This window comes from Amphiura filiformis, chromosome 20 (genome assembly GCF_039555335.1).
Source record: "Amphiura filiformis chromosome 20, Afil_fr2py, whole genome shotgun sequence".
Lineage (NCBI taxonomy): Eukaryota > Metazoa > Echinodermata > Ophiuroidea > Amphilepidida > Amphiuridae > Amphiura > Amphiura filiformis.
In genome coordinates, this window is record NC_092647.1 from 9,144,841 (window position 1) to 9,172,128 (window position 27,288).

Consider the following 27,288-nt stretch of genomic DNA (forward strand, 5'->3'; position numbering starts at 1 on the left):
TACCAACATCATTTTACACTGTTGTCAATGTGATATACAACAATAATGTGATGGTTTAACCAGACCTATGTGATAACTTAGCTACGACACATTATCTTCATGCCTGTGTTCATCGTGGTTTCTGTAAGTTGCAAAGGTATTGTTTTGCTGCAATTTGCTCTTGCGTCCATCATCGTGGAACCTACAGGGTGTGACATGGGTTAAGGCTAGGTTAGAAGTATTTGACCTATCAAAGCATGTGTAAAATGTCTGATTATTTATTTTTTAAAACAAAGAAAGATTACATACACTGAAAAAAAAAAAGGCCAAGTGAATGGCTTTGCAAAATAATACACATGAACCCATTAAATAGTGTAAACTGATATAAATTGGGACCATGCAACATAATCACAATGCTCATAGCTCACCAATATAACATTAACTGAAGAAGGAATATTGACATTTAGTGCACTGTTGACATCCATCACCTTTGCATTTGTGGCTGACATTTAGTGCACTGTTGACATCCATCCCCTTTGCATTTGTGGCTGACATTTAGTGCACTGTTGACATCCATCACCTTTGCATTTGTGGCTGACATTTAGTGCACTGTTGACATCCATCACCTTTGTATTTGTGGCTGACATTTAGTGCACTGTTGACATCCATCATTTGTGGCTGACATTTAGTGCACTGTTGACATCCATCACCTTTGCATTTGTGGCCGACATTTAGTGCACTGTTGACATCCATCACCTTTGCCGTTGTGGCTGTGCAAAAATGATGAAGGGGAGGGGGATTTGCAAACCGCATAGCAAAAATTGCCCAGCCCATCCCGTGTGAATTTTTCCAAAAATTCTTTTCTTTCAATGTTACCCTCTCACAGGGCTCATTATTATTGCACAGCCTCGGGCTAAAATTATGACTAATACATTACTAAATTTACAATGTACATGTAGTAGCAATACGAAATGACAAATTCTGCATGCAAATCAATACCAACTGTAGCGCCTAATACGCTACTGAGGACGATGAATTGGTACTAGTTTCTACGGCTTCCAAACGCTGTTTTTACATGGATCCCTTGTTTACGTATAGAAGTTTACCTGACCGGACTCCAAGACTCACTGCCTAACGAGATGAATAAAGTTTCTTTGTGTCTTTAATACAGTGTAAATCTTACCAAGCAAACATCCATAACATAGCTGAGTTATTAATCCTTATGATTAGCAGCCTCATTTGTTCGTAATCATGCAAATATTGATCCAAATCAAATCAAACAGGTAGAAGAATTGTAGATGTTCCGAGATTCACAAGTCCTCCATATTAGAAGCAAATTACGCCAGCAAGCGAGGCGCTATTTAAGGCGTACAACCAGGGGAGTGCGAATGCAAGGAACCTCCACTAATCTTGAGAAATATATATAAAACTGCCAAATCTGCACTAACATTCCGGTAGCCTAATTGTGACACCTAGAGCACAATTACCAAAGATTGGAACAATATAGTGCTGATTTGATGCTTTACCAACCATCATTAACTTCAGTTCTAAGTTTGATCTCATACACCACAATAATCTTTGAACTAACAAAATTCAATAAATTTGAACTAACTATAATCAATGTGAATTACAATGTGTACAAACATGTGTTGACACTGGTCTGTATATAAACTTAATACAAAACTTTCATGAACTTTGAACTATTATACAATAAGCTTGTGTAAACTAACAATTACTGGCTTCCATTATAACCTAGAAGTGATGTTGAAACCTCAATTTGGAACCTTAATTGAAGTGCTCTATGCCAAATGAGCATACCTAAGTGAAATATGATCACTTGTTTTAAGTGAACTGTACATGTACATCAAAATACCAAAATAAACTTGACTTTGAAACCAAAGTATTTGTGACAATAAGTGACTTTCTTACTGTGACCGAGCACATGTCTAGTAAACTAAATCAACATTACATGAATCATGAATTACAAAGTTGACTACAATAGTACAATCATGAGCTTACATTATCAAGTGAGGTAGGCAACAGCAAGGTCTAACTTATAATGATGCTGGGCTAGCTGAAACAACAGCAAAACCTGAAAATTGCCAAAAAAGGTGTGTTAATTAACACACAAACACAGAGAAATGAGCAACAACATTCTTTAGAGCTGGCTGTTCCCTGCAATCAGAATAGCATTTTACAAACCATTTTGCTCGTGCTAATGTGCACACAATATTTCCTCAAAAAATTTAATAGGCTGGCAGTCTTTCACACAAAGTGGCAATATGGGAGAACTTGTGGCCACAAACTTATCACACCATAAAGCAAATTACAAATTCACAAATGATCAATGCCTGCAGCAGATTCCAAGCAACACAGAATGCTGTAACGCAACTTACAAAGGAAGCCCTTGAATTACACATCATCCTGGTGGTGAATGAAAACTACTGCATCCATTGTGAGCTTTGGGAATACCTTATAAATGATACACAAATAACAGTAGAATCCCCGCTGGCCACATTAATATTGTTTCACTGTATTCAGTGTCCATAAGATGTGCTATCCATGGGTACCTATGAGTTATCCAGTAAAATTAAATTCACACAATTACTGGAACTTAAAGAGGTACTGTAGTCTCTCAAAATGTCATAAAAATAGAAACCTTCCTTGAATCTTCATGCGTCACACAGAGGGTAGATTCCTCATCTGACTTAACTTCGCTGATCTGTGGACACACCCAAACTTCTGAAATCTTCATGCGTAGCAGAAGGTAGTTTCCACATCTGACTTTGCTGATCTGCTGACGCACCCAAACTTCTAACAGAGCCTGACTGTTAGTTGGACTTGCATCGTGCAAGTAGTAAGTCTGTACAATGTAGGCACTGGAAGTTGCAGTACAAGCCTTAAATGTCACAAAATTCAATGATAACAGCTGTGACCTTTCACTAGTCCACATGTACAGTGTAGGGCACTGATTGCACCATACATGTAATTATCTCATTGAAATCACCAACTGCAAAGTCTAATTTTCTTGTTTTCTTCATTGGTTTTGCTAGTTACATACAAAGTGCGAAAAAGGTTTGGGATGCACCACGAGGGGCAGATCAGTCCTCGCCGTGAACCTTGCACTAGGCTGGGCCGCTTCACCGGTTCTTGAATCATATCTATCTCTTTACTTTCAGATTCCACTAGTAAGCAGAGTTTGCTGATTGGACGTACTAATGTTGAAGAGGCGGTCTTTACTTGCACCTGTCGAACTAGTCCATCATTTCCTGGCATAGCTGCGATGACTCTTCCAAGCTGCCATGAGTTTCTTGTTCTGGAACTGTCAACAATTATCACAATATCCCCAACCTTGAAGTTCTCTGTTGGACTAACCCATTTCTGTCTTTTCTGGAGAAGGCACAGATATTCTTGACTCCACCGCTTCCAGAAAATATCCATGAGGTATTGTACCTGCTTCCATCTCTTTCTTGCATAGGGACCGGTTTCGCTGGCTAAGATGGGTGGCAACGTTGGCTTTCCCTTGAGAAGCAACAGATGATTTGGTGTTAACGGTTCCAAATCACCAGGGTCGCTTCTGACACTGTGGTGATAGGCCTTGAGTTGATTATCGCCTCAACTTCACAAAAGAAGGTGCTCAGGCTTTCATCAGTAAGTGGCTGTTGCTGCATTATCGACATCATTATCTTCCTCACCGTGCGAATTTGTCTCTCCCAAATTCCTCTTTTTTTGATTTTGCCGGTGGGTTGAACTTCCAATTGATTCCATTCTGCAGCAAGTAATCCTGGATCTTTGCTTCATTCCACTTATGTATTTCGCTCTTAACTCTCTTGCAGCGCCAACGGAGTTAGTCCCGTTGTCGGATATTAGTTCAGTTGCTTGTCCTCTGCGGGAAACGAACCTTCGAATTGCGTTTATACAGCTATCTGTGTCTAAAGAATCTGCCTTCTCCAAATGAATGGCTCTTGTAGATAGGCATGTAAACACGACACCGTATCTCTTCACTAGACATCTTCCTCTCTTGACTTCAAAAGGCCCAAAGTAGTCTAGGCCTACTCTAGTAAACGGGGGGTCATCTGGCATTAGTCTTTCAGATGGTAAATCTGCCATCATCTGCATTCCAGGTTTAGCTTTGTTCTTTCTACAAGTTACACATTTGTGTACTATCTTCCTGGCTGCTGAGTTAGCTGCAATAACCCAGTACTTCTTGTAAAGGCATGCAAGCATGTGACTTCTGCCACTATGACCTGTACAGCGATGAATCTCTTCTAGAATCAACTGTGTCACGTATGACCCTTTTGAAGTATTACAGGAAACTTAGTTTCCTCGGGCAGGGCTGATCTGGACAACCGCCACCCACTCTCAACACGCCATCGATCAAGACCGGATTTAGCTTAGATAATGGACTTGTCTTCTTCACACTATGTACAGGTCTCATACTCTGGTCCTTCTGGACTATCTGATCCCCTGGTAGCTGGCTTATGGTCTTTAGTTCTTCATGAAAGGCTCTTCGCTGAATGTACTTTATAACAGCTTTCTCTGCATCTTGAAGATCAGTCAGAGTTGGGCGACCAGTAGTGATGTCTGGTTCTTTGTTGTCTTCAGTAGATACACCTGCATTGGTGCTTTCTTCGTCTTGTTGATGTTCTTGACAGGGATGTTCTGGTAGTTGTCCCTTTCTCTTGTCTTTGACTTTCTGGAGCAAATGTTTCTTAACTCTGAGAATCCAGGTGATAGCCAGTCTAAGACGATACCAAGAAGAGTAGTGCTCAATTAACTTATTCAGAATATCTGCAGATTCTTCAGTGTGCACTGTAGCAACTTTAAGCTTCTTCTTAACCTCAGGATCATCTGTGAGGTCCATGCCTGTATCCCCAGGACTTTCAGCATTCTTAGGCCATTCACTTTCAGGGCCATATAGGAAATCAGGGCCTTGGATCCATCTTGTATTCCTTAGGAAATTCTCCACTGACATTCCTCGAGAACATTCGTCGGCAGGATTTAAGGCTGTGTTAACATACCTCCACTGTGATGGTTCTGATCCATCGTGTATCACTGCTACTCTGTTAGCCACGAATGTGTGAAATCTTGCTGAGCTGTTATTGATATATCTCAGTACGGTCATACTATCAGTCCAGAAGAATGTCTCAGTAGGAACGCCAACGTCCAATTCCTTATGTATCATCTGGTTCACTTTGACAGCAACGGTGGCCGATGTCAACTCCAGCCTAGGAATTGAGATTTTCTTAAGAGGAGCCACTCTTGATTTACTCATCACCAGTGAGCAATGTACTTTGTCATCTTCAGTCACTGTCTTCAGGTATGTGACTGTGCCGTATCCCACTTCACTGGCATCACAAAAGTGGTGCCATTGTGCCTTTACAGTGTGTGGGGGCTTTAGGCATCTGTCTACTTCAAATTCTGTCATCTTTGGTATTTCTTGAAGCCATTTTTGCCATCTAATCAGGTAGTCACATGGAATAGGCTGGTCCCAACCTAGTTTCTGCTGACACAAGCTCTGTAATATGTGCTTTGCTGGCAGAATAACCGGTGCAATCAAACCCAGTGGGTCATACACCGAACTAACGGTTGATAATATTCTCTCCTTGTTGGAGGTTTCTCCTGGAGATCAATGGAGTACCCAAAGGTATCACTCTCAACCTTCCATTTCATTCCAAGTGCTCTGTCTGGTGGCAAAGGATCTTGACTTAGATCTAGGCTTCTAATGTCTTTGGCTCTTTCTGCAGGAGGTACAGTCTTTAGGACTTCCCGGCTGTTACTCAACCACTTAGTGAGTCGGAAACCTCCACTTCTGCAAACTTCTTGTAGGTCCTTGACAAGACTTACTGCTTCTGACTCTGTGGGCACCGACCGTAGGCAGTCATCCACGTAGAAGTTATGCAACATGGTGTCGATCACTTCTTGACTATACTGAGAACTTGCTGCTTCTGCTGTTCTCCTTAGGGCGAAGTTTGCAATCGCCGGTGAAGAGGTGGCACCAAAGGGGTGAACACACATCCGGTATTCTTCGACTGGTCTTTCAATATCACCTTCCTGCCACCATAGGAAACGTAGGAGATCACGGTCTTTCCTGGATACTTCCACTTGATGGAACATGGCTTCTATGTCACCCATTAAAGCCACTGGCTCCTGCCTGAATCGCATAACAACTCCATGCAGATTGCTTGTGAGGTCAGGGCCTTGCAATAGCTCTTTGTTCAATGAAAAGCCCTTATAAGTTGCTGCGCAGTCATACACAACACGGAGCTTGTTCTTCCTGGGGTGAATCACGCCATGATGTGGTATGTACCACGTTCTTCCAGGTGAGCCTTCCAACTCTTCCACCGGTACTCTCTCTGCGTAGCCTTTCCGGATCATGTCATTGACTGTCGCCTTGTAATCTGTGTAGAAGGTCTGATTCTTGGATAGTTTTCTCTTAAGGTGTGCAGCTCTGACTTCTGCCTGAACCTTATTATTTGGAAAAGTAACTTCTTTGTCATCAAGTGGCAGGCCTATTTCATACTGTCCATGGTCAGTGAACTTTATGGTTTTTTCAACATTTGCCAGAAACTGCTTATCCTTCATGCTCTTCTCTGGCATGTCATCAGCTAGGCTCTCCTGAAAGTCATGATTATAGAGTTTCACTAGTTGACTATCGATGCTTTCTTGCACTGTTATTCTGTTCACTGATATACCTGCTGTTGAGTTGATAGACTTATGGATTCCATACACAATCCATCCTATTGGAGTGTAGCATGCATAAGGACCTTCCTGTTGGCTATTTATGACCTTCAGAGGCTCTGTAGCCTTTGGAATGTTGTTTCCAATTAGGATTCCCACTTGCATGTTGCTTGGCTTCGAGCAAGTTTTACTTCTTGCAAGTACTTCCATTGTGCAATGTCCTCTGGTTCAATCAATTGCTGTGGATTAGCTGGAATATGCTTAGTTGTGAATGCTTCTGGGAGTGTTATTATGTTCTCTCTATTCATGTCTGAAAGCTCTAGGCCACTGAGTATTACACTGTCTGTCAGGTTGTCATCATTTATGGTCTGAATTTCCAACCTTGTGGTCTTTCCCTTTGCATTTAGCTGTCGCTGAAGTTCTTCTGAAATGAAGACAGCATCACTTCCGTCGTCCATGAATGCAATTGTTTCCACTGTAATTCCAGTCTCTCTTGAATGTACCAAGACTGGTACAAGTAATGGCGACGAGTTTGATGACATCTTTCCGGCGCCAGTAAGACCACACATCACATTGCCTTTACTGGTATCTTTGGTTGGTTGATTGGTTGCACTTGCATTTTGTCCAGCATTTTGTGCATATTGCTTAGCTTTGTTCTGTATGTGCAATACAGTTGGGTGAGATTTCTTGCATTTTTACAAGTTAACTTCTTCGTGCAATCCTTGCTCATATGTGTAGCTTTTTCAGACACCAAACACACTCCTAGTTTTCTCAAACACTTCAGTCTTTCACCTACACTCATCTCCAGTAGCTTGTTACAGTCTTCAAGAGTGTGATCACCTTCACAGTGGCTGCATGGCTTACTCAATTGCTGAGTATTTATAGCAAAGGAGTTTTTCTTCACAGCTGGCTTTCCTTGTTTTTGTGGTCTTCTAACACCTGTGTCATCCTTTAGGTTTCCAAATGCTGGATTGTTCAAGATGCTTGCTTCTTTCGCTACGAATTGCACCTGGTCTCTGATAGTTTCCCGGCGATCTTTCTCCTCTAGTATTTCATCAGTCTTGCTGCGCCCATTTTCTTCTCAGAAAGTACGGCATTTTCTTACTTAGCATCCTGATAGTGCTGTTATGTTCCAATTCACTCATGAAGTCCAGTCCCTCCATCATCACCTCCGTCTCCTTTATGAACAGAGCAAACTCCTTCAACGCACCCGCGTCCTCAGCCTTTACCTCTGGCCAATTGTATGCTCTTTGCATAACTGCCTCCGCTATCTTGTGCTTGTTCCCAAAGTTTTTCTTTAAAAGTCTTTTGGCTTCTTTGAACCCTTCTTCTGGTTTAAGGTGGTGGCAGCTTTTGACCAGACTCTTGGCTTCACCTGTGGTTGATTTTTCTAAATGATACAGCTTTTCTTGATCACTGGGAGTATTGTTTTCGATAATGAATTCAAACGCCCGTGTGAATGATGCGTATTCTAGTGGGTCACCATTGTAAGGCGTTATGGTGTGTCTTGGTAGCTTAGTTTTCAAGTTCTGCTCTAGTAACAACTCTGTCAGATCACCTTGTCGTTTCACCACCCCTGCAATAGTGTCTTTATAATCTTTCTCACTATCCTGCTCCGTCGCATCAACATCTAATGAACTTGATACGTTGACATTCTGCACCGTGAACGAGCTAGGATGTTTTCCTTGTGATGTAGAGTTTGGCTGGGTTGAAAACGCTGATCTACTAACTTAGGAGTAGGAACTTGCTGTCTGCTATGATACTGGTAGGTTGGCTGATGAACTGAATAATTCTGGTGCCATAGCTGGTACTCTGTGTCACCACTTGCATGCCACGGTTGTTGACAAGCTGAGTTGTGTAATATTGTTTCGCCTTTAACACCATGCATACCAATGTAATTTGGAGCTGGGCCCATGGTGGTACCTACTTGAAATGTATTAGATCCAGGTACCTTGATGCTTTCTGTAGGCCTACTTGGCTGAATAGTTTGTTGTCTTGGGATACTCTCTCTTGCAGCACCAAACATGTCTATATGATCTGGAGCTGTAGACCTACTTGGCTGCGTAGTCTGTTTACTTTCCATGTTAAATGGAATCCTTTCTGTTGTAGCACCATATTCATGCGCTTGACTTGAAGCTGGCCCTGTAGTAACTGCTTGACTTGGAGCAGGATACATAGTCTTTATACCCTCTAGGATTTGAGTTGGTACCTTGGTACTTGGCTGCAAAGTTTGCTGACCGGTCATGTCATGTGAGGTATTTTCTCTCTATCGTCATCTAGCTTACTGGTATTGTGGTACCTATCCAGCCATTTTCTGACGCTATCTTTAGAGTTCACTTCCATCGAAATCATCAGTGACGATGCATCACCTTCGACTACAGAACCTCCTTGTTGCTGGTATAAGCAATTTACTTCTTTCGCAGCATTGTATTCTCCTTCTAATTTTATTTGTTCCTGCCTTCTGGTCAATTTATGCTGCTCATTCTCTATCTCTAGTTGCCGTCTGATTCGTGCTGCTTGCTCCTGGCTATTTCTTATTATTTCCTGTGCCTTTCTCAAACCCTCATCTTCTGCCAACTTAGCCTCTTCTTCATTCAATTTATTCTGTAACTCTCTCTTTTTTCTTCCAACAAGTCATGTTCCTTTGTTATCTTTAATCGTGCTGCCAACTCAATTTCTTTAGCTTGTGCACTTTGCTTCAATTTCAAGGAAATTTTGCTTGTATTGGATGAGCGAGTAACATGTGATTTGGCTGATACGTGAGATTTGGCCGATACAGGGGATTTGATTGATGCACTTTCCCTTAGGTCAACTTCATCTACTATATTTTTCTCAGTTGTCATGATTAAAAACAGTTATTTTCCGTTCTGCAATCAGTCTATTCGACTTTTTGTTCTTAGTTTTCTTTCACCATTCGATCTCCTTATGAAATCGCTTCTTGCACCCTTTGCGATCGTTGATCAGGTGACTAAACATGTGACCGTGTCCATGCGGTGCGAATTTGCAGTGGGGCGATTTTGCGTGACATAGTGACAAATTGACACTCAAAAGTTTTCAATGTTTACACTAATTGTTTACGCTGTAAACTTGACCCTGACGCACGCTTCTTTCTTCCAAGGCTTCTTTAATATCTTGACTTTGATATCCTTAATTCTTCTACTACAATGTAGCGCCTAATACGCTACTGAGGACGATGAATTGGTACTAGTTTCTACGGCTTCCAAACGCTGTTTTTACATGGATCCCTTGTTTACGTATAGAAGTTTACCTGACCGGACTCCAAGACTCACTGCCTAACGAGATGAATAAAGTTTCTTTGTGTCTTTAATACAGTGTAAATCTTACCAAGCAAACATCCATAACATAGCTGAGTTATTAATCCTTATGATTAGCAGCCTCATTTGTTCGTAATCATGCAAATATTGATCCAAATCAAATCAAACAGGTAGAAGAATTGTAGATGTTCCGAGATTCACAAGTCCTCCATATTAGAAGCAAATTACGCCAGCAAGCGAGGGCGCTATTTAAGGCGTATAACCAGGGGAGTGCGAATGCAAGGAACCTCCACTAATCTTGAGAAATATATATAAAACTGCCAAATCTGCACTAACACCAACTAAATGTGGTAAAATACTGCTCTGAAATTCTGTGGAAGTCTGATGATACATAATACAAATCAAATAAAAAAGTCAATATGATTAGTAATCCAAGTGATGCCATCCTTTGCCATTTTATGTATTAGTTTGACTATTATTATTTCTTAGAGACATTAACACCATGTTACTTCTTCATTGTTGGGCATATATAACCTACACTTTCTGCCATGCTGGCCTCATGTGACCGCCAATGAGATCGCACAAGTGGCTGCGGCAAACTCAGGAAGGCACTTAAGGTGACTGCTGCACTTCTCCCCTTCCCGATACTCCTCATGCCTAAAATAAGGCTCCTTTATACAAAGAAATAGAGGTATGGTACAGCACATAAAACAACAGTATATTAATGTAACAGTAAATGAGGAACTTCAACTTATGGGAAGTTGACATGATGACCATGAAGCATACTTTGCTATTACATTACTGCTGAACAGATTTCCAAGTAACAGATGAAATTTGTGTTTAAAACATATGCAAGGATCATTTCAAACAATCTAACCTTTATCTTTATAGTTAATATTGCACAGTCTAATAGACATGTAGATATGCAAGTGACATTAGTGAATGTGGACTATTTATTATTCCCTCTTTACCGATTAATTTCTTCAGAGTTATGGAGTTTCTCAACAGGCTTTGTGGAGTGATTAAACATATCCGCTTCGGTGTATTTGCGGCACCTAGAATTAGTGCACTGCAGCCCCAGGCGTGTAGCCCATCCGTGATCCTGTTCCACCCAGAGCTGCAGTGCACATCCTGTAGAGAGGCAAAACTTGCACACGCAAGTGTTCTTTATGAATGTTTCCAGCAGATCCATCGTCCACAAGACGATTTCCACATTTGCCATCGCCTTCTATTTGAGGCTCTGGTATCTGGGAAATTAAGGACCAAATCAAAATCAATTACACAAAACACAGTAAAGTTTCAGAACAATAACAACTTAGAATATTTATTGTATATCCAATGATGCAACATTCACAGCATACAGTGAATTAAAAAAAACCAACAAAAACCCACAGCAGCACTCAATCTGGTGAGATTAAACAAATTATATGAACCTGTTGGGCTAAATAAAAAAAGGTGGAATATAATATCTTCTTGTAACTGTAACTACCAACATATATTGAATTGTGCAATATTAGGCCAATTTGATAAAATATGGGCTAAAACATGCACTTTCAGTCACAAACTCAAATACTTAACACAGGTCTATAACCATTCACAATATTGAGCAAGACCCAAAGCTGTAAGAAAGTACTTGTAATCTTACTATTTTATGCTGTGATGATTGCAATACACGTTGTGTGAAGTGAAAAAACACATAGCAGTTCCTAAATCTAAAAGACAATCACATACAAATTAGCTATTTGTTATTACACATTCTGTAATCAAGAGTACCTCTGTTGATATACATGGAGGATTAACATCACATCCTGGATGTAGGATTGGGATGTAGGGTTGTGATGTACATCTTTTCAATGCTCAGTATAGATGACAGACAAGTGTAAATGTTAAGCTCTTCACTATGTCCCTATGATGTGAAACATGGAGATTATGAACTCACAACCAAGATATTATTATTATATATAATGGTATAACTTGTATTTTTATACATACTATTCTAACCAGATATGTTGGCCTCATACTATAATGAACCAATTGTTTTGACAACCGGGTATTGAACCAGGAACCTTCTGTGAGTCAGGTATTGAGGCCTTGATAACTTGTTGGTAACAGCATCCGCTAAAACAACTGGAAGATCCTGGGTTCAATTAGCGGTCAAGAAATTGACCATCTCAAAAGAAAGATTAGTTATTGCACAATGATTACATAAATAATGAGAAAGGGTATGTATACAAGTGGATATTCATACATGTATGTACTGGTAAATAAAATTGAGCAAGGCTTAGTACATACCCCATTTGAGCCCTAACCCCCCGACAGTAGCGTGCACCTGTGTGTGATACATACAAGACTGTGTATCTGTATGGAGCAGTGACTTTGCACAATGGTGCTCTCTGCAGATGCACTGCTTTTAATCTGTCTCAAAATGTAAACACACAGGAAAGTAACTTGCTGTGAGGAATGTCATACAACATACTGAAATGTTTTGTTGCAAATATTTCCGTCTCCATAACAAATTGTACATTGTGTTGCAAAGTTAAAATGACACTGAAGATTTGCACTGTATTGCAAATTAATAGCAATGCACATGGTGTTCTAAGTTATAGTTGTAAATTAAAATGAAATATCAGTTCTGTCTTAGTGTCTTTTAATGTTGAAGAAATCTTCAGCATTTCAATAGCATGCTTACCTTGGTTTCTGCAACGAATAGTGGTGGGTGTGGATCTGCTGGAAACCCCTTTATGTGATGGTGGTTGATTCTGCAATTATAAGTTTAATTCATTGTTATTAAATGTATTCCCAATTTCAGTTGGCACTTTTTGGTGGGTATGTTCCCCCAGAATTTTGAAGTGGTGGGTCTTTACGAGCTGAGAGCGTACCGGTAAAAGGGAAGTCTTTTGGACCTGTTAGTGTTAACAGTCAAAATCATTGGTCTTTTTGGGTTTCTGGTTGAAAATCACCTGAAAAACATAAATACAAGGAATGAGCAATTTTGGGGTCTTTTAGAGCTGAAATTATCAAAATCAAGGGTGTTTTGGAGCTCTATTTTGGTCACTTTCAGAGCTGCAAAATCCAAAAAGGGGGGTCTTTCCGTGGGAGCATACTTGTATGGCCATTTGTGTTAAATGCCCCCCCCCCCTTGCTGATTGTTTGGCGCTACTCAAAAAACTTGGCAACTTGCCGAAAATTGGGCTAGTTTACAAGAGTCAGGTCTACTTTAGCCAGGCTCAGTAGCAAGCGGGGGACAGGGTGGATTTAAGTCCATGGGCCCCGGGGTTCAGGGCCCCAAGCACAAAGACGAAAAATTAAATAAGAGCTGATAATGGAGAGCAGGGTCGGATTTTTATACCCCTAAAATTTTGGGGCCCCAAAATTGGCATATGCATCTTTCTTTTAACCTCAATAACGGCATGTTTTCTGGTCAAAATAGGGCAAAATTGTTCAATTTTCCATGCTTTTTGCTGCAGCTTTCAAATAGCAGAATTCATGTTGATCTTGGGCCAAAATAGTCTGAAATTGAATTGAACAAAATATGATAGTCCCCCTTTAGTTAAACCAAAAATTGACAACTGACTTGAGTGCACATGCTTTCCTCGGCACGTGAGTTCGGGGCCTCAAAATTTTGGCCTGGCCCAGGGCCCCCATAAGGTAGGCTAAATCTCGCCTGGTTAAAAGGGCCTGTACTGCTCCTTGTCCATGGCCCCTGAGGCTCTTGCTACGCCCCTGACTTTAGCGCTGAAAACCTTTGGCAACACTCCACAGAACTCAGTCATCCAAGAAACGTAGAAAATAAATTATCAAACAATGATGACAGTCACATGAAGTATGACCATGCTGGCTTTACCTTTTTGGAGGCACTGGGCCAGGCCAAAATTTGGAGGCCCAAACTCACCGTAAGGAAGGATATGCACTTAAGTGGACAAGTTTGGTTTAGGTATAAGATCCATAATGGCAGCGGAACCATTACAATTTAGAGACAGACACGCATATATTTAACCAGGATATTTGCGCCAGAAGAGCACAAAAATGAAGTGAAATTTGCTATGGGCCAGTGCCCAAGAAGCACTCAAAATTGTGCAATTGCCTATTTTGGCCAAAAACATGGTAATTTTGGGCCACAAAGCAAGATCCATAACTCAATTGTAGAGGCCCCAAAATTATGGGGCCATGGAACAAGGTCCATGGGTAATAGCCAAAAATGTGTCTTTACCTTGCTAGTATTCCTCTTCTCTGGAACAAACCCACTGCTTGTTGATGGTTCATTTTCCATTCTAGCTGACTTGATTATCTGGCATATTCAGAGAAAAACAATAAGATAAATAACAGAATTTAATATGTACTAGACCAGTTGAATGTCAAAAAAATAAGCCAATAATTATGTATGAGATAAGAAACCAAACACAAGATGCAATCCACATGCCAACATTGACAAGTTTAGATTTGTGACTGAAAACCAGTGAATATGAAACTGAATGACATTGACTACGGTACATAGTACAGCGTCAAGCACCCTATGTTTGAACATAGCCTCTCAAATGATGTCATTGCAAATTCAGTCCTGAAATAGTTGGTGTACTTTTACCCACTGGTGTAATTATAACTGGATCAGGTTTTACATATAACATTTGTAAGTGCAGGGAATGACCTTTTTTTCGCTTCCCATTAATAACTGCAAGTTCTACATGCGATGCCCCCCCCCCCCCCAAAAAAAATAACCTGTTTTTTTTAATATGGGTTGAAGGACATTTGAAGTAGGGTCAATTTGGGATTATTGTGGTATTTTTGATGAAATTTCTTTCCTGAAGGCTAAATATTACCCTATATGTGACCCTCGCACAACTGAGCCCTGAAGTCGCCAATCATCATTTTTGAGATATTGAACCAAAATATTCTGCTTGAAATTAGCTTTAAAATGATGTATATCATGTATATAGTACTTGACATTTAAGTAGTGAAAAATCAATAAAACAGTCAATAAAGCCTTTGTTTTCTATTGTTTACTGTTAAGTTTGATGGAGCATATCTCAATAGTGGCACTGGCGACATCCGCCTCAGTTGTGCCGAGGGTCACATATTATCACCGAAAGCTTGAAAATTGTGCAAATGTAATGATTTTTTGGCTAACATATCAATTTTGAACATGTACAGAGTATTTGTGAAAAAGTAATTTCTAAAAATCAATTAAATGTTAGCCCCAAAATGGCTTATTTGACCTGATTTTAGCCAAAACTTGTTAAAAACAAACATTTTCCGTAAAATCTGGGTTGGTCACTCCCGTAAAACCGAGGGTTTTTTTCATTGCCTAATGGAATCTGATGCATCCGGCTGATGCGACTCATCATTTTGTGCAACAAAGGTTTGAAATAAAATATTATTCAAAATCTGACAAATTATAATTTTTTAAACTTACATTCTTCTCAGTTGCTCCTCACTGCAGTGCTATGGGATAACGCAAAAAGATGACACGCTGAAAAGGATTGGAAAGATTTGGCATTAATAAAAGTGCAACCTTCCCTGACCCCTATTTTAGCACCAAAAATTTGATTACCCCCTACCACCGATACACCTTACCCTCTAAACAGGCAACAATTGAATTGAAATTGATCAGTTATTTTAAATAAAATAAACACACTATCTGTAGTCATCTTGTGACTGAATGCCTACATTTTGGTCATCAAACATGTGATGACCCTCCTATTTTTCTGTGCAAATATTAATACACACGTCACTTGTATGACCCACCCTAGGACCCCCGGGGGATGTGCGTCATGGTTGGGTCATTTACCAACCAATTAGTGACGCAGGGTACGGTCATTTACTCAATATATGCGTCTACAAACATACCCCGAGGGGTGCGTCAGTGTCAGTCACTTTACCTAGGTGCGCCAATGGTTAGGCGCATCAGTGTCAGTCAAAATACCTAAATGCCTAAAATGGTGAGTCAAATTTGCGTCATGAGGACAGTCATAATCCTTAACATGTGCGATTGTGCGTCACAATTTTGACCAGGGGCTCAGTCATTGTCGGCAAATGTCAGTCATTGTTTAGACGCACATGTGGGTCATGGTATAGTTAAATCCGACGCACCTATGTAAAGTGACTCACCACTCCCGGGGGTCATAGGGTGGGTCATACAAGTGACATGTGTATAAACCCCCTCCAGTATATTTGGGAGTGGGGACCCACCCCCTTCCAAAGAAAATGCCAGCCCCTTAGGTTGACAGCTAGTTATAAAAATATACTACTTAGGACTCAGCTTTCAATGCTTGTTGTGAGTTGAATTCAAAGCTAGACACTTCTCGATAATAATTATGTACCGTACTGATGCCTGCTCAACATGATCATTCGGACATTCAATCAAATTCAACTAGTATGCATATATGCAATGATGATGCATGCCACGTGTACATGCATCTGAAAACATTTTATGTATCAGCAGTTTATTCAACACGTATGATATGTACTATACTAGGTCTTCATACATGTATTGACAACTGACTGGTTCATTGATTGCGATATTCCAAATTTGTAGTTACTACAAAGTACAACTGCTTCATAAGGCCAATGAAAGTCAATTCCTTGTTTCCCGTTACACAATTTTTCATGACTGTGTAGGTGACCATTTCATTTTTCATTATTCATTATTTTATGCCATTTCATTATTGCATCTGTACGTTACAGGTGAAAACCAATAACTACCCATGTATGTGATAAATCACAGTTTGTAGTTAACTGATGTAGTTTACAACCACATGAAGGTGATTGTACAACTATTATCCAAAGTTTCACAATATTTTTTACGGAATAACATCAGAGCAGATAAAAAAGTGCGGGACATACGACATAGAAGTGAGTAGGTATTCATGATTAATATAATTAATTATTTTACCATACTGCAAAGAAAATCCGTGAAAATCAACAGAAAGATATTTATGATATATTTAAAACCACAATTATTTATTGGTTTGTTAGAAATCAACATTATATTAAAAAGAATGAAATATTTGGCCAGCAATTGGTTTTGAGCGGAGTAGGGTAACGGGAAACTAGGAATCGACTTTCATTAGCCTAACTAGGCATGTTCATAATATTTTGAAATTGAATAAATTCATCTAAAATTGCTTTCATTCAAAAGAGAATCATTTAACTTAAAAAATGAGGGGTCAATCATGTATGTAGGCCTACTATTGGCAATGTTATGAGGAAAAGTATGCTCGCCTGAATGTCCCAAATTTGGTGTCCCAGCATTATAATTATATCAGTAGCTTCCTATGTCTTATTATGTATATATTTTATGGCTAAATTTTTGAGCACGAAGGGCCATTTTACAAAAATGCACTAATGTTTCATGAAATGTGGCTTCTCCTTCTACTGCAATACTTGGCATAGTCCATCAGCTTGGATTTCCGCCAAGGCTTTCACTACTTGAATAGTATAGTATTCCACAAGTGCATTTTCACTCAAATTTATGCAGATTGGAATTTTTAGGGTCAAAATCCAAATTTTCTTCATTTCCCTATTGGATTACACAGTTAAGGCAGGATCTTGGATCACAAGATGCTTCCCAGACAAACAAGAACCTATAATTAAATTAGGAAATTCTTGGCCAAACTGGAACATGCTTGTTGCGTCCGTGTAGTGTACTAAGCGTGTACGCAGTGTAAGGCGCGTGTATACTTTCTTCTGTACCGCGCTATATTCGCGTGTGTCTATCGCGGAGCCACTAGCGTTCACAGTGTTCCAGTTTGGCCAAGAATTACTTCATTTGATTATAGACCAGTGACTTTGACTCGCGTAGCCGTAGTGAAGCTGACACTGCTTAGCAACGAATTTGACAAGGTCAAGGATGCATACTCGTACGCAAACAAGCAGACATGTCCGCGTCTCTCGGAACATGCTGCATTTGACGCGGGCGACAACGGCGCAGTAATCACGCAAGCGAGCGCGTCAAACATGTATGCAATATTTCTCCGTGCCTAGCCCTAACCCTGTCAATCCGTCAATATCACCTTGGATACGGGCCGGGCTTTGACCCCCCGCTGTGGTAAAGGATGGGCAGTCATAGGTCTAGGTATGTCTATGAGATGCTTAATGACGCCCGCCCTCACATGTTAGAGAATGTGATCATGCCTAGCCTAACAGGCTAGCAGTGCAAACAAAATTCGACACACATAAGATCAAGTTTGGCGGTTTTAGGTCGGTCTGATTTTTAGGGCAAAACTGAACTCTTTCGACAATTCTTAATTTATAGTTCATATTGTTTTTCTTACCTTAAAAGTTACCTTTGAGCTTGTAAATATTATAACCCACGACGCGATGACTTTACATGTATTTACTTTGGCAGCTATACGTACGTAGACAGTAGTAGTAGGTTTACCGAGTAAACTGTGTGGCGATCAGCTGTTCCACGACCACGTCAATAATTTACATAATTATTAGCAGGTCAACTAATTTCAATATGAATAGTATTACTGATCCGCCCACTAAATGGCTATAAATCAAAAGTATATCATGAAAATGGTAGTTTTTAAGATTTATACGTATCAGAAGTCAAATAAAATAATAATGAAAACAAAATGAAACCTAACAAATAAGAAATATGAAAATAAAAACGGGAAATTGTGAATAGCTCCGCCTCTTTGTCACGCCCATTTTGGGCACCTTTCCATGTCGTAACTTCCGGTAGCTCGCACAATTTATAGTTTTATAAAGCGATTTTGAATAAACCTATTATGAATGACATCTCATGATGTGACGTTGTGTTCCCATTGTTCATTGCCTGGGAGCATGCGTAATCATGGTGCTCATTTTTTTTTCATTTAGGACCTGTGCTTTGTAAAGTCCACCACAGTAAAATAAAGCTGTGACCATGATGACAGTGTCAGTGGTTGTATGTACACACCAGTCCCTTTGCCTTGTATCTAGACCTGGTCGCGCCGGAGTCGCGAGGTAAAGCGACCAGTCATCGGCATCCCCTAGGTCAATTAGAGTTTCATCGTTTGTAATGTTGGTTCACAATGTGAACTTAATGTGAACCGAACTTAGTCTTTAAGTTGATTTTGAGCTATGTTGTATTTCAAGTATTTTTTCCACTGAATGACATGTGTTTGTCAGATATGGGATGTTGGATTCAACTTTTGCAGGAAAAACCTGAAATAATCAACAGAAGATGATAATCGTGAGTATAAATCAAACCACAGAGCAAAGCATGTCTTGGCTTTGAAACGTGTCCAATTTCGGGTCGATACGTTCAATAAGTAAGCTTATATTCAAGGATTTTTTCCTCAAAAACTGCGTAGCACGAATTCGGCAGATTTGACATAAATGAGCTGAACGTAGCACTAAACGGAACGATTTAGACAGGAAATAACTACTGAATGCACGTAAATTTACTTTTCCTCGCTCCAACCAATGCTGCAGAACTCTTTTTCGTTGAAAAAGTGGGAACATTCGTGAATTTTCATTGACAAAATAGCATGTACACATGATCGTTTTCCCAAGATGCAAAATCACATGAATTTTCTGTCTTGACGAGACTAATTTAGGCATTTGTTGAACTCCGAAGTTCGAAATAAGTATCATAATTCTTTCTTTGGAGTTTTCAACATTTTATACCGAAATGATGCGGAAATCGGTAAAAGGGAAAGATATGAAATCTGGGGTGAAATAAAAAAGTGCGTGAGCCGATGTGGAACATTATATATACAGACATATTTACATAATTTCCTAGGACCTTGCACAAGTGATCATGCTCAAATAATAAACTAGAGAGGTTGGTGATTGATATGCACCATAAATTTTGAACCTATGATCAGTATTGCTAGGCAAAAATTAACAGCAAACATGGCCGATTTTTCCATTTTGGACCAATTTGAAACCAAGCTTGGCCCGAGCCCTTAAGTACCACAACAACAAACATTAAAATGGCTTTTGTTCACGATCAAAGTTGTGAATGTACATTATCTCAATTAGACCTATTTACCGTACCACCCACACAAACCACCGTGGTCAACGGAACATGGACAGAATTTTTCCCTGTGTCAAGCATCACTTCAGATACAGCTCCTCTAGAATTCAACATAAATGGTGGTCATGGTGGTGACGAGTATTTAGATATGAGTAGCACCATTCTTCAGGTTCAAGCCAAAATTACCAAGGCTAATGGAGATGATCTGGAGGCTGAGGAGCAAGTGGGCCAGTCAACCTGTTTCTTCACTCTCACAAGCGGACATCTCTCTGAATGGACGTCTGGTATCTCATTCTAGTAGCACCTATGGCTACAGAGCTCTATTTGAGACTCTATTGAACTATGGAAAAGATGCAACAGAAAGTCAGCTTACATCTAGTTTGTTCTACAAGGACACGGCAACCAAGATGGATGTGGCAAATCCTCTTGCCACCAACAACACAGCCAACCTGGGACTAAAGAAACGGGCCACATTTACAGCCACCAGCAAGGTGAGTGACATGAGTGGTCCTCTTCACGCCGACATCTGTTTTCAGAGCAAGTACCTTCTTTCAGGTCTAGATCTTAAAATAAAACTGCACCGTGCCAAAGATTCATTCTGCCTCATGAGCGACGAGCTAGCCGCAGACTTTAAAGTGAAGATCGTTGGAGCCTCTCTGTTAATGCGGAAAGTCACATTAAGTCCACCCATTATTCTAGCACATGCTAAAGCTTTGGAAAAAGGCACAGCCAAGTATCCCGTCAAGAGAGTTTTGGTCAAGTCATTTACGGTACCACAGGGAGATCTGTCCATCACTAAGGAAGGACTATTCACAGGTCAGCTTCCTACTCGTCTTGTAGTTGGATTGGTCGACAACAGAGCTTTCAACGGGACTTACAATTTAAATCCGTACAACTTTCAGCATTTTGACCTGAACAAATTTGGAGTCTATATTAATGGACAGCAAGTACCTCTTCTGGCTCTTCGTCCTTTCACACCTAAATTTTCTGCAGAAGGTGGACAGCAATTCGTTCTGAATTACCAAACACTCTTTTCAGGACTTAACAGACAATACAAAGATTTCGGTGGTTGTGTGAACCGAGAAGAGTACCCTAATGGTTATTCCATCATATGCTTATATTTAACTTCAGATTACTCAGGAGGCGGGCATTTCCAGTTGAGAAAGAACGGCAACCTGCGGATGGAACTAGGTTTTGGTGCACCTCTTCCATCAACGGTCAATAGCTGTCAATGCTGTTGTTTTTGCGGAATTTGAAAATATTATTGAAATTGATCAGTCCAGAAACGTTTTCCTTGACCAGGGAAGTTGAATACGGAGATAGAAACATGAATACTAGTGAATTGAATAATACTTTAAGTAATGTAATGTAAAAACTCATTTGTGGGTGTATTGCCATCAGATAAAATGTCAAAAATCAAAATGCAGAAACCTTTATCATGTATAGTCAATACTGATCCATCAACAGCTCCAGGCTCCCACTGGTTAGCAATTTACATAGACCAGCATGGTAATGGAGAGTTTTTTGATTCCTACGGCATGCATCCTAGCCAGTACGAAGTCTGTTTGTTGACTTTTTAAATGATCGTTGTAAAAGATGGTCATTCAATCAAGTGGGATTGCAGGGACCATTTTCTGCCACTTGTGGCCAATACTGTCTATTTTACCTTTTGCATAGATGTAAGGGAATGCCTTTGAATGAAATTCTTGGTATATTCACAACTGATAAGAACATGAACGATATAATGGTCAATGAATATGTAAGAAAAAACTATCCATTAGCAACTAAAATCTATGACATGAAAACTTTGAAAGAGCAGATCGCCATAGCCTTAATAAAATATAAATGATTTGTTTCATGAAATGGTGTTTGACACAACAAGCCAGTCATAACATATTGATTTAGATTGATGTAAATAAGGGGGACTACTATCTGGCACGTGTGTCATTGATTGTCAATAAATAATAGTCATGTGCCATGTATCATAATCATAACAAAGTCTTGTGTAAATATTGTAAATAATTATGTTAAAGTTTGCAGTGTTTGAAACTTTTGTTTTGTATGTACATAATTGGTTTAATAAAATGAATTCTTTCTTGATTCTGAATAAAGATGTCTTTGTGTAATTTTGTTCTGAGTCTGTCAAATACATAATACACAGTGAACACACATTCAAATGAAAAAAATTAACACACTGTCTCAGCAATTTTTCAATTTTTTTTTTCTTTTATTACTACAACTAAAATACAGAATATTTAAGTATAACATATTTACATTTAAAAAGTCTCAACATTAAGACAAAATACACAGCAAGCCTATTTACAGTAGGTTATGTTTACAGTCAACCTTCCCATGTTGTATTGTACAATGACATCTAAGTAATGATTTTTCTATAATACAATAACTTTAATATTTTCCAAAATGCAATTGGCTGTTAAATCAATTTCCTCTGCTACAATCAATATATATTTTCCATGGTCCAAATACAAAATTTTCTATAATCGAACTGCATGAGGAATCAATATTTTCTGTATTAGAAAGTCTGGTGTATCAACTAAATATATACGTATATAGCCCTGGGTAAATAAATTACAATTTTTCCCAAACTAGGTTTGGAATTTTATCAGTTCTTGATTTATTTGAAGATTTGCGTTTCTTAGTTTGAGATTGGAAAGGTGGGGGTGTTTTTATATCATTGTTTACTTGTCCACTCCCCCTTTTTGCTTTATAGTCTTTTATCATTATCCTCCTTTGGGGGTTACCCACTAGATATTCTGGTACATTCATTCGTGCAAGACCCCGATTAAATTCACGCCATCCCAATGGCTCTAAGGATTTACCCCGAGAGCGCAAGGTATCATGTAACAAATCGGTCATATTAGATCCTGTAATAGTTTCATCATTATACACAAGTTCATTGTTTTTATTCCAGCTGATAATTGTGAATTGTGAATGTGAATGTTATAATGTCACAGTAGTTACAAATTAAAAAATTGGGTCAAAAAAAATTGACTCCTTCCACCCACCACATCCTCCACAGTGATATACCAACATGGATTTGGAGTGGACCCTGAGTGATCCCATGTTCCAAATACCTGGACAAAATTGATAAGTGCACTGATGTACATCTTCTCAATAGACCCATTTCATACTAAATATCTATTCAATTTGATTACACACCTCCAGGCGCCTGAACTTGTCAGGGGTGGTGCAATAATTATGTGTAACCCGGGGTGGTGAATTATAGGGGGAGGGGGGGGGCAAAGATTTTTTGGCAGGCCAAAGGGGGGAAGCATTTTTTTGGCAGGTCGAAAGGGCGGGTCAAGCAATTTTTGGCAGGTCGAAAGGGTGGGTGGGGGGCATGCAATTTTTGGCACAGATATTTTGGGCACCGTTTCCATATTACACCCTAAAAAGGTGTAGGAAAACGTTAGGAACACGTTCAAATATGCAACATTTCTTGCTCGCTGCGATCGCATTATATGAAAAGACATAAGGTTTTACATTCAGGTTCCCAAAAGTCTTGCGTGCATGTAAAGGGGGGGGCAAAGATTTTTGGCACATCAAAAGGGGGAAAAGGTTTTTGGCACGTCAAAAGGCGGGGGTCACAGATTTTTTGGTAAGGCCAAAGGTGGGGCGATTTTGGCAGACCATTTTGAGAATTCACCATCCCGGGGGTACACATAATTATTGCACCACCCCTCAGGAACGGACACATCATGCAGTGGTGGCGCCAAGGGGCGTGACATTTCCCCCAATCTTAGGCTTTGTCTTCCGTACTATCGCTTTGCTCCAAAGCCAACCTATTTTCCATCCAATTGAAAGAAAAAATGAAAAACCATGCCATATGCCCTCTGACACTAATAGTAAAGACCTGGCGGCTCGGTGAGTGGACTTTCGCGGTTGGTGGGTTTTGTAGACCAATATCTCAGGTAGACAGTGATCTTTACTTCATAGTGGTCCTACTGCATAGTGGTCCTACTTAACTTGTTGGTGACTTTGTAGCTTGCCTATAGTGAAGCTTGCCTTTGGCAAGCTCTGTACATGTACATGTACTGCTGGGAGTGGTATTAATTTTTTTACAGAATGGTCTAAACCAGGCAGGGATGGCCTATATACATTTTCTTTACTAATACTAGTCACTTGCTTGGGTTTATTTTACTTGAGATCACTGGATCTTCTAAGGTACTGCGAGGGCTCTGATCAAGAGCTACCGTACTACACAGTTAAATGTTAGAATTTGAACTTTTTAAGTCCAACTCGTAATTTTCTAAGAAATTTGCACCCATTGATATAAACCTATTAATTTTTGGCCAAATCTAACACAAATTGTCTTAGTTTTTACAACTTACAACCAAGAATTTTTGAGAAATTTCAAACATTTTGACTACAGTGATGCAAAGTTGGTCTATTTTCCACAAAAAAACCAATCCGAGTGACTACTTTAGGGGGCATTCATTTCTTCGAAGGGGGGTTTACAAAAGGCTGCGTCAATAAAATCGCGATCCTCCCCTTTTCGGTAACAAACATTTTATGACCCACCGCCCCTCCTCCACACACACCACAGCACCTTACACCCTAAGGGACTGTGCAATAATTATGAGCCCTGGGGAGGGTAAAATTGGGGGGAAGACATTTTGGCGAGCCGAAAGGGGGGGGGCAAGGGATTTTGGCGGGCCGAGAGGGGCAAGCAATTTTGGCGAGCCGTTTGGAAATTTTACCACCTGGTGGCTCATAATTATTGCACAGCCCCTAAAGGGAGCACACCACTAAATCAATGCGCCATTTGTGAAACCCTACTGAGTTCCGGTAAAATTCAGACAGTTTTTGAGGTATTATGGGCTGCTCTTTGGACTAATAATCAGAAAGAGTAGCGAATTGTAGCTTAAATGAAAGTGTAAAGCCTGCGCATGAATTTGAATCACCAAAAAAGTGACATTTTTACAATTATCAAGAAAATAGGTCCGCGTATTAAAAAATGGGCAGAAACAGGTTGAAGCATTGACCTTTGTCTGTATTTGAAACCTTTCTCTGTTTTTGAGACCTTTCTCTGTTTTGAGACCTTTCTCTGTTTTTGAGACCTTTCTCCGTTTTTGAGACCTTTCTCTGTTTTGAGACCTTTCTCTGTTTTTGAGACCTCTCGCTGTTTTTGAGACCTTTCTCTGTTTTTGAGACCTTTCTCTGTTTTTGAGACCTTTCTCTAGCTGTATTTGAGACCTTTCTATGTTTTTGAGACCTTCTGGTACTATTGAGACCTTATTGTGTGGTTGTTTATGCATTGTTGGTTGTTAATTAATAACTCTCAGAAGTAGGCCTACTTAACCTTTTCATGGGGGGGGGGCAAGGGTTCGAATCGCCCCCCCTGCTAGTTACGCCACTGGGAACTGCACATACACACAAGACGAGATGTACAGTGGGTAAGAGTTTTTATTTTTTATTGTAGTCTCGCTGAGGAGAATAATTAAATTAATGTCGCATGTAATAATTACTGTCGCATGTCCGAATGTAGATATGAATTTATTCAATTCAATATTAGGCCTACTATCGTTTTACTTTTCGTTTCATTTGTTGTAATGAAAAGAAAATATATCTTGGAAAGTCTTGTCCGAAAGGCCGGTTTAGTATAGAGGCCTATAATATTAGTATTGAATGAAATTAATTTTTATTAAAATAAATTTTACACGCCTCTTAATGATGACTATTATAATAATGATCAACTTGACATTGTGACCACATTCTATTAAAGTTCCAACGGTTATCGATTACCAATTCACGCAGATCTCAAATGATGCACATCAATAGCACCGGTGAGATCAGAAAAGGGTCCATGTTTACGGTAATCAGTGGTAATCGTCAGCACATCTCAATTCAGCATCGAAGTGGTTACGTAATTCTCTTGGTTACCGGATCACGCTATTTTGATATGCCTTCAAGTGCCATATACTTTGTGTGGTGATTGTTTCGATCGTGGTTCATAACTCAAGCGCGTGATCCCGTTGACATAGTAACATTACGTAACTTCGATACTGAATAGAGGGTATTCATTACTACGTCATTGATGTGATTGCTCATGCATAAAATTCCTCCACATAGGTTGTTTAGCTTAATCGGGAGAGTGACCTCTTGAAATGATGATCACAGTTATCTTTGAGTTATTACAGTGAGGCCCACGTACAATGTTCAACACAAAGTGAACAATGCTATAACTTGAGGACAAACAAACCAACACCGCCAAATTCGACTGACATGTGTACAACGTGGGAAGCTATGGGAAATTGAACACTTGTTGTCTGATCATGCATGTGTTTATGGTTCGGGTAGCGGTTACTTAGCAACTCTCGTTCCGCTTGGGTTTATTGCATACACTCTATAGCCACCGGTCTTCATATTATAACTATGATATACCATGGATATACAAATCATCTAAACCAATAAGTATGATATATTATGACGAGTAATAGAAAACCCCTGAAAAACTTTTTTCTTTATCTTAAGTCTGGTTATTTTCTTTCTTGGCCCAAATTAGATGACTGACAAAAATTAAGCGATTTCACTCAATTATGCAATTTAGGTATCCAATATGGCCGCCGGAAGGGCGAAAATTAGACATTTTTGGGACATTTTTGGGACGTCATTTCTCCTCAACCCTACCACCTACAGAGTTAAAATTTGGCATGTATACTGTTGAAATGTATTCACTGTTTAGTTTTTGCATTTTCAATCACATATTTGAATAATTCTAAAAAAATATTAAGCATGCGCATAGCTAATTTTGCATGCGGAAATGCCACAAACAAATTGCAGTTCCCCATGCGGAAATATATTGCAGTTCCCCATGCGAAAATACACCAAAAATATAGCAGTTCCCCATGCGGAAATACACCAAAAATATTGCAGTTCACCATGCGGAAATACACCAAAAATATTGCAATTCCCCATGCGGAAATTCACCAAAAATATTGCAGTTCACCATGCGGAACTGCACATCCCGACCTGCATCACCGCATGCGGAAATGCAAGTTGGGATATGTAGTTCCTCATGCGGAAGTGCGTGACGGAATGTGTAGTTTCGCATGCGAAACTGCAAGCTGATATGTGCAGTACTGCATGCGGTACTGCACATATAACGGTCGATTGTAATACCCGATTTGAGACCATAACGTGTTTTTGAGACCATAACGTGTTTTTGAGACCATAACGTATTTTTGAGACCATAACGTGTTTTTGAGACCATAACGTGTTTTTGAGACCATAACGTGTTTTTGAGACCCTAACGTGTTTTTGAGACCATAACGTGTTTTTGAGACCATAACGTGTTTTTGAGATCATAACGTGTTTTTGAGACCTTTTTCTGTTTTTGAGACCTTTCTCTGTTTTTGAGACCTT

At 39.7% G+C, this 27,288-nt stretch overlaps 2 protein-coding genes and 1 long non-coding RNA gene across 3 annotated transcripts; 1 reads left to right on the top strand and 2 right to left on the bottom strand.

Moving 5' to 3' along the window:
• Positions 1-5,535: 5,535 nt before the first annotated feature.
• LOC140143031 (uncharacterized) lies at positions 5,536-6,825 on the bottom strand. The gene has a single exon (XM_072165064.1). It carries the CDS (start codon positions 6,823-6,825, stop codon positions 5,536-5,538), a length of 1,290 nt encoding a protein of 429 aa, XP_072021165.1.
• Positions 6,826-12,637: 5,812 nt separating this feature from the next.
• Positions 12,638-15,519, bottom strand: LOC140141778 (uncharacterized). The gene is made up of 3 exons (XR_011857448.1): positions 15,346-15,519; positions 14,146-14,214; positions 12,638-12,694 (listed from the first exon to the last, which is right to left on the bottom strand). It is a non-coding gene; the product is annotated as an uncharacterized lncRNA (long non-coding RNA).
• A 4,790-nt stretch (positions 15,520-20,309) lies between these two features.
• LOC140143034 (uncharacterized protein F54H12.2-like) lies at positions 20,310-21,158 on the top strand. The gene has a single exon (XM_072165076.1). It carries the CDS (start codon positions 20,310-20,312, stop codon positions 21,156-21,158), a length of 849 nt encoding a protein of 282 aa, XP_072021177.1.
• The last annotated feature ends 6,130 nt before the right edge of the window (positions 21,159-27,288 follow it).

Excerpts from the sequence above, each read along its gene's own strand:
- LOC140143031 (XM_072165064.1), bottom strand. The coding sequence starts at position 6,825 with ATGCAAGTGGGAATCCTAATTGGAAACAACATTCCAAAGGCTACAGAG.
- LOC140143034 (XM_072165076.1), top strand. The coding sequence starts at position 20,310 with ATGGATGTGGCAAATCCTCTTGCCACCAACAACACAGCCAACCTGGGA.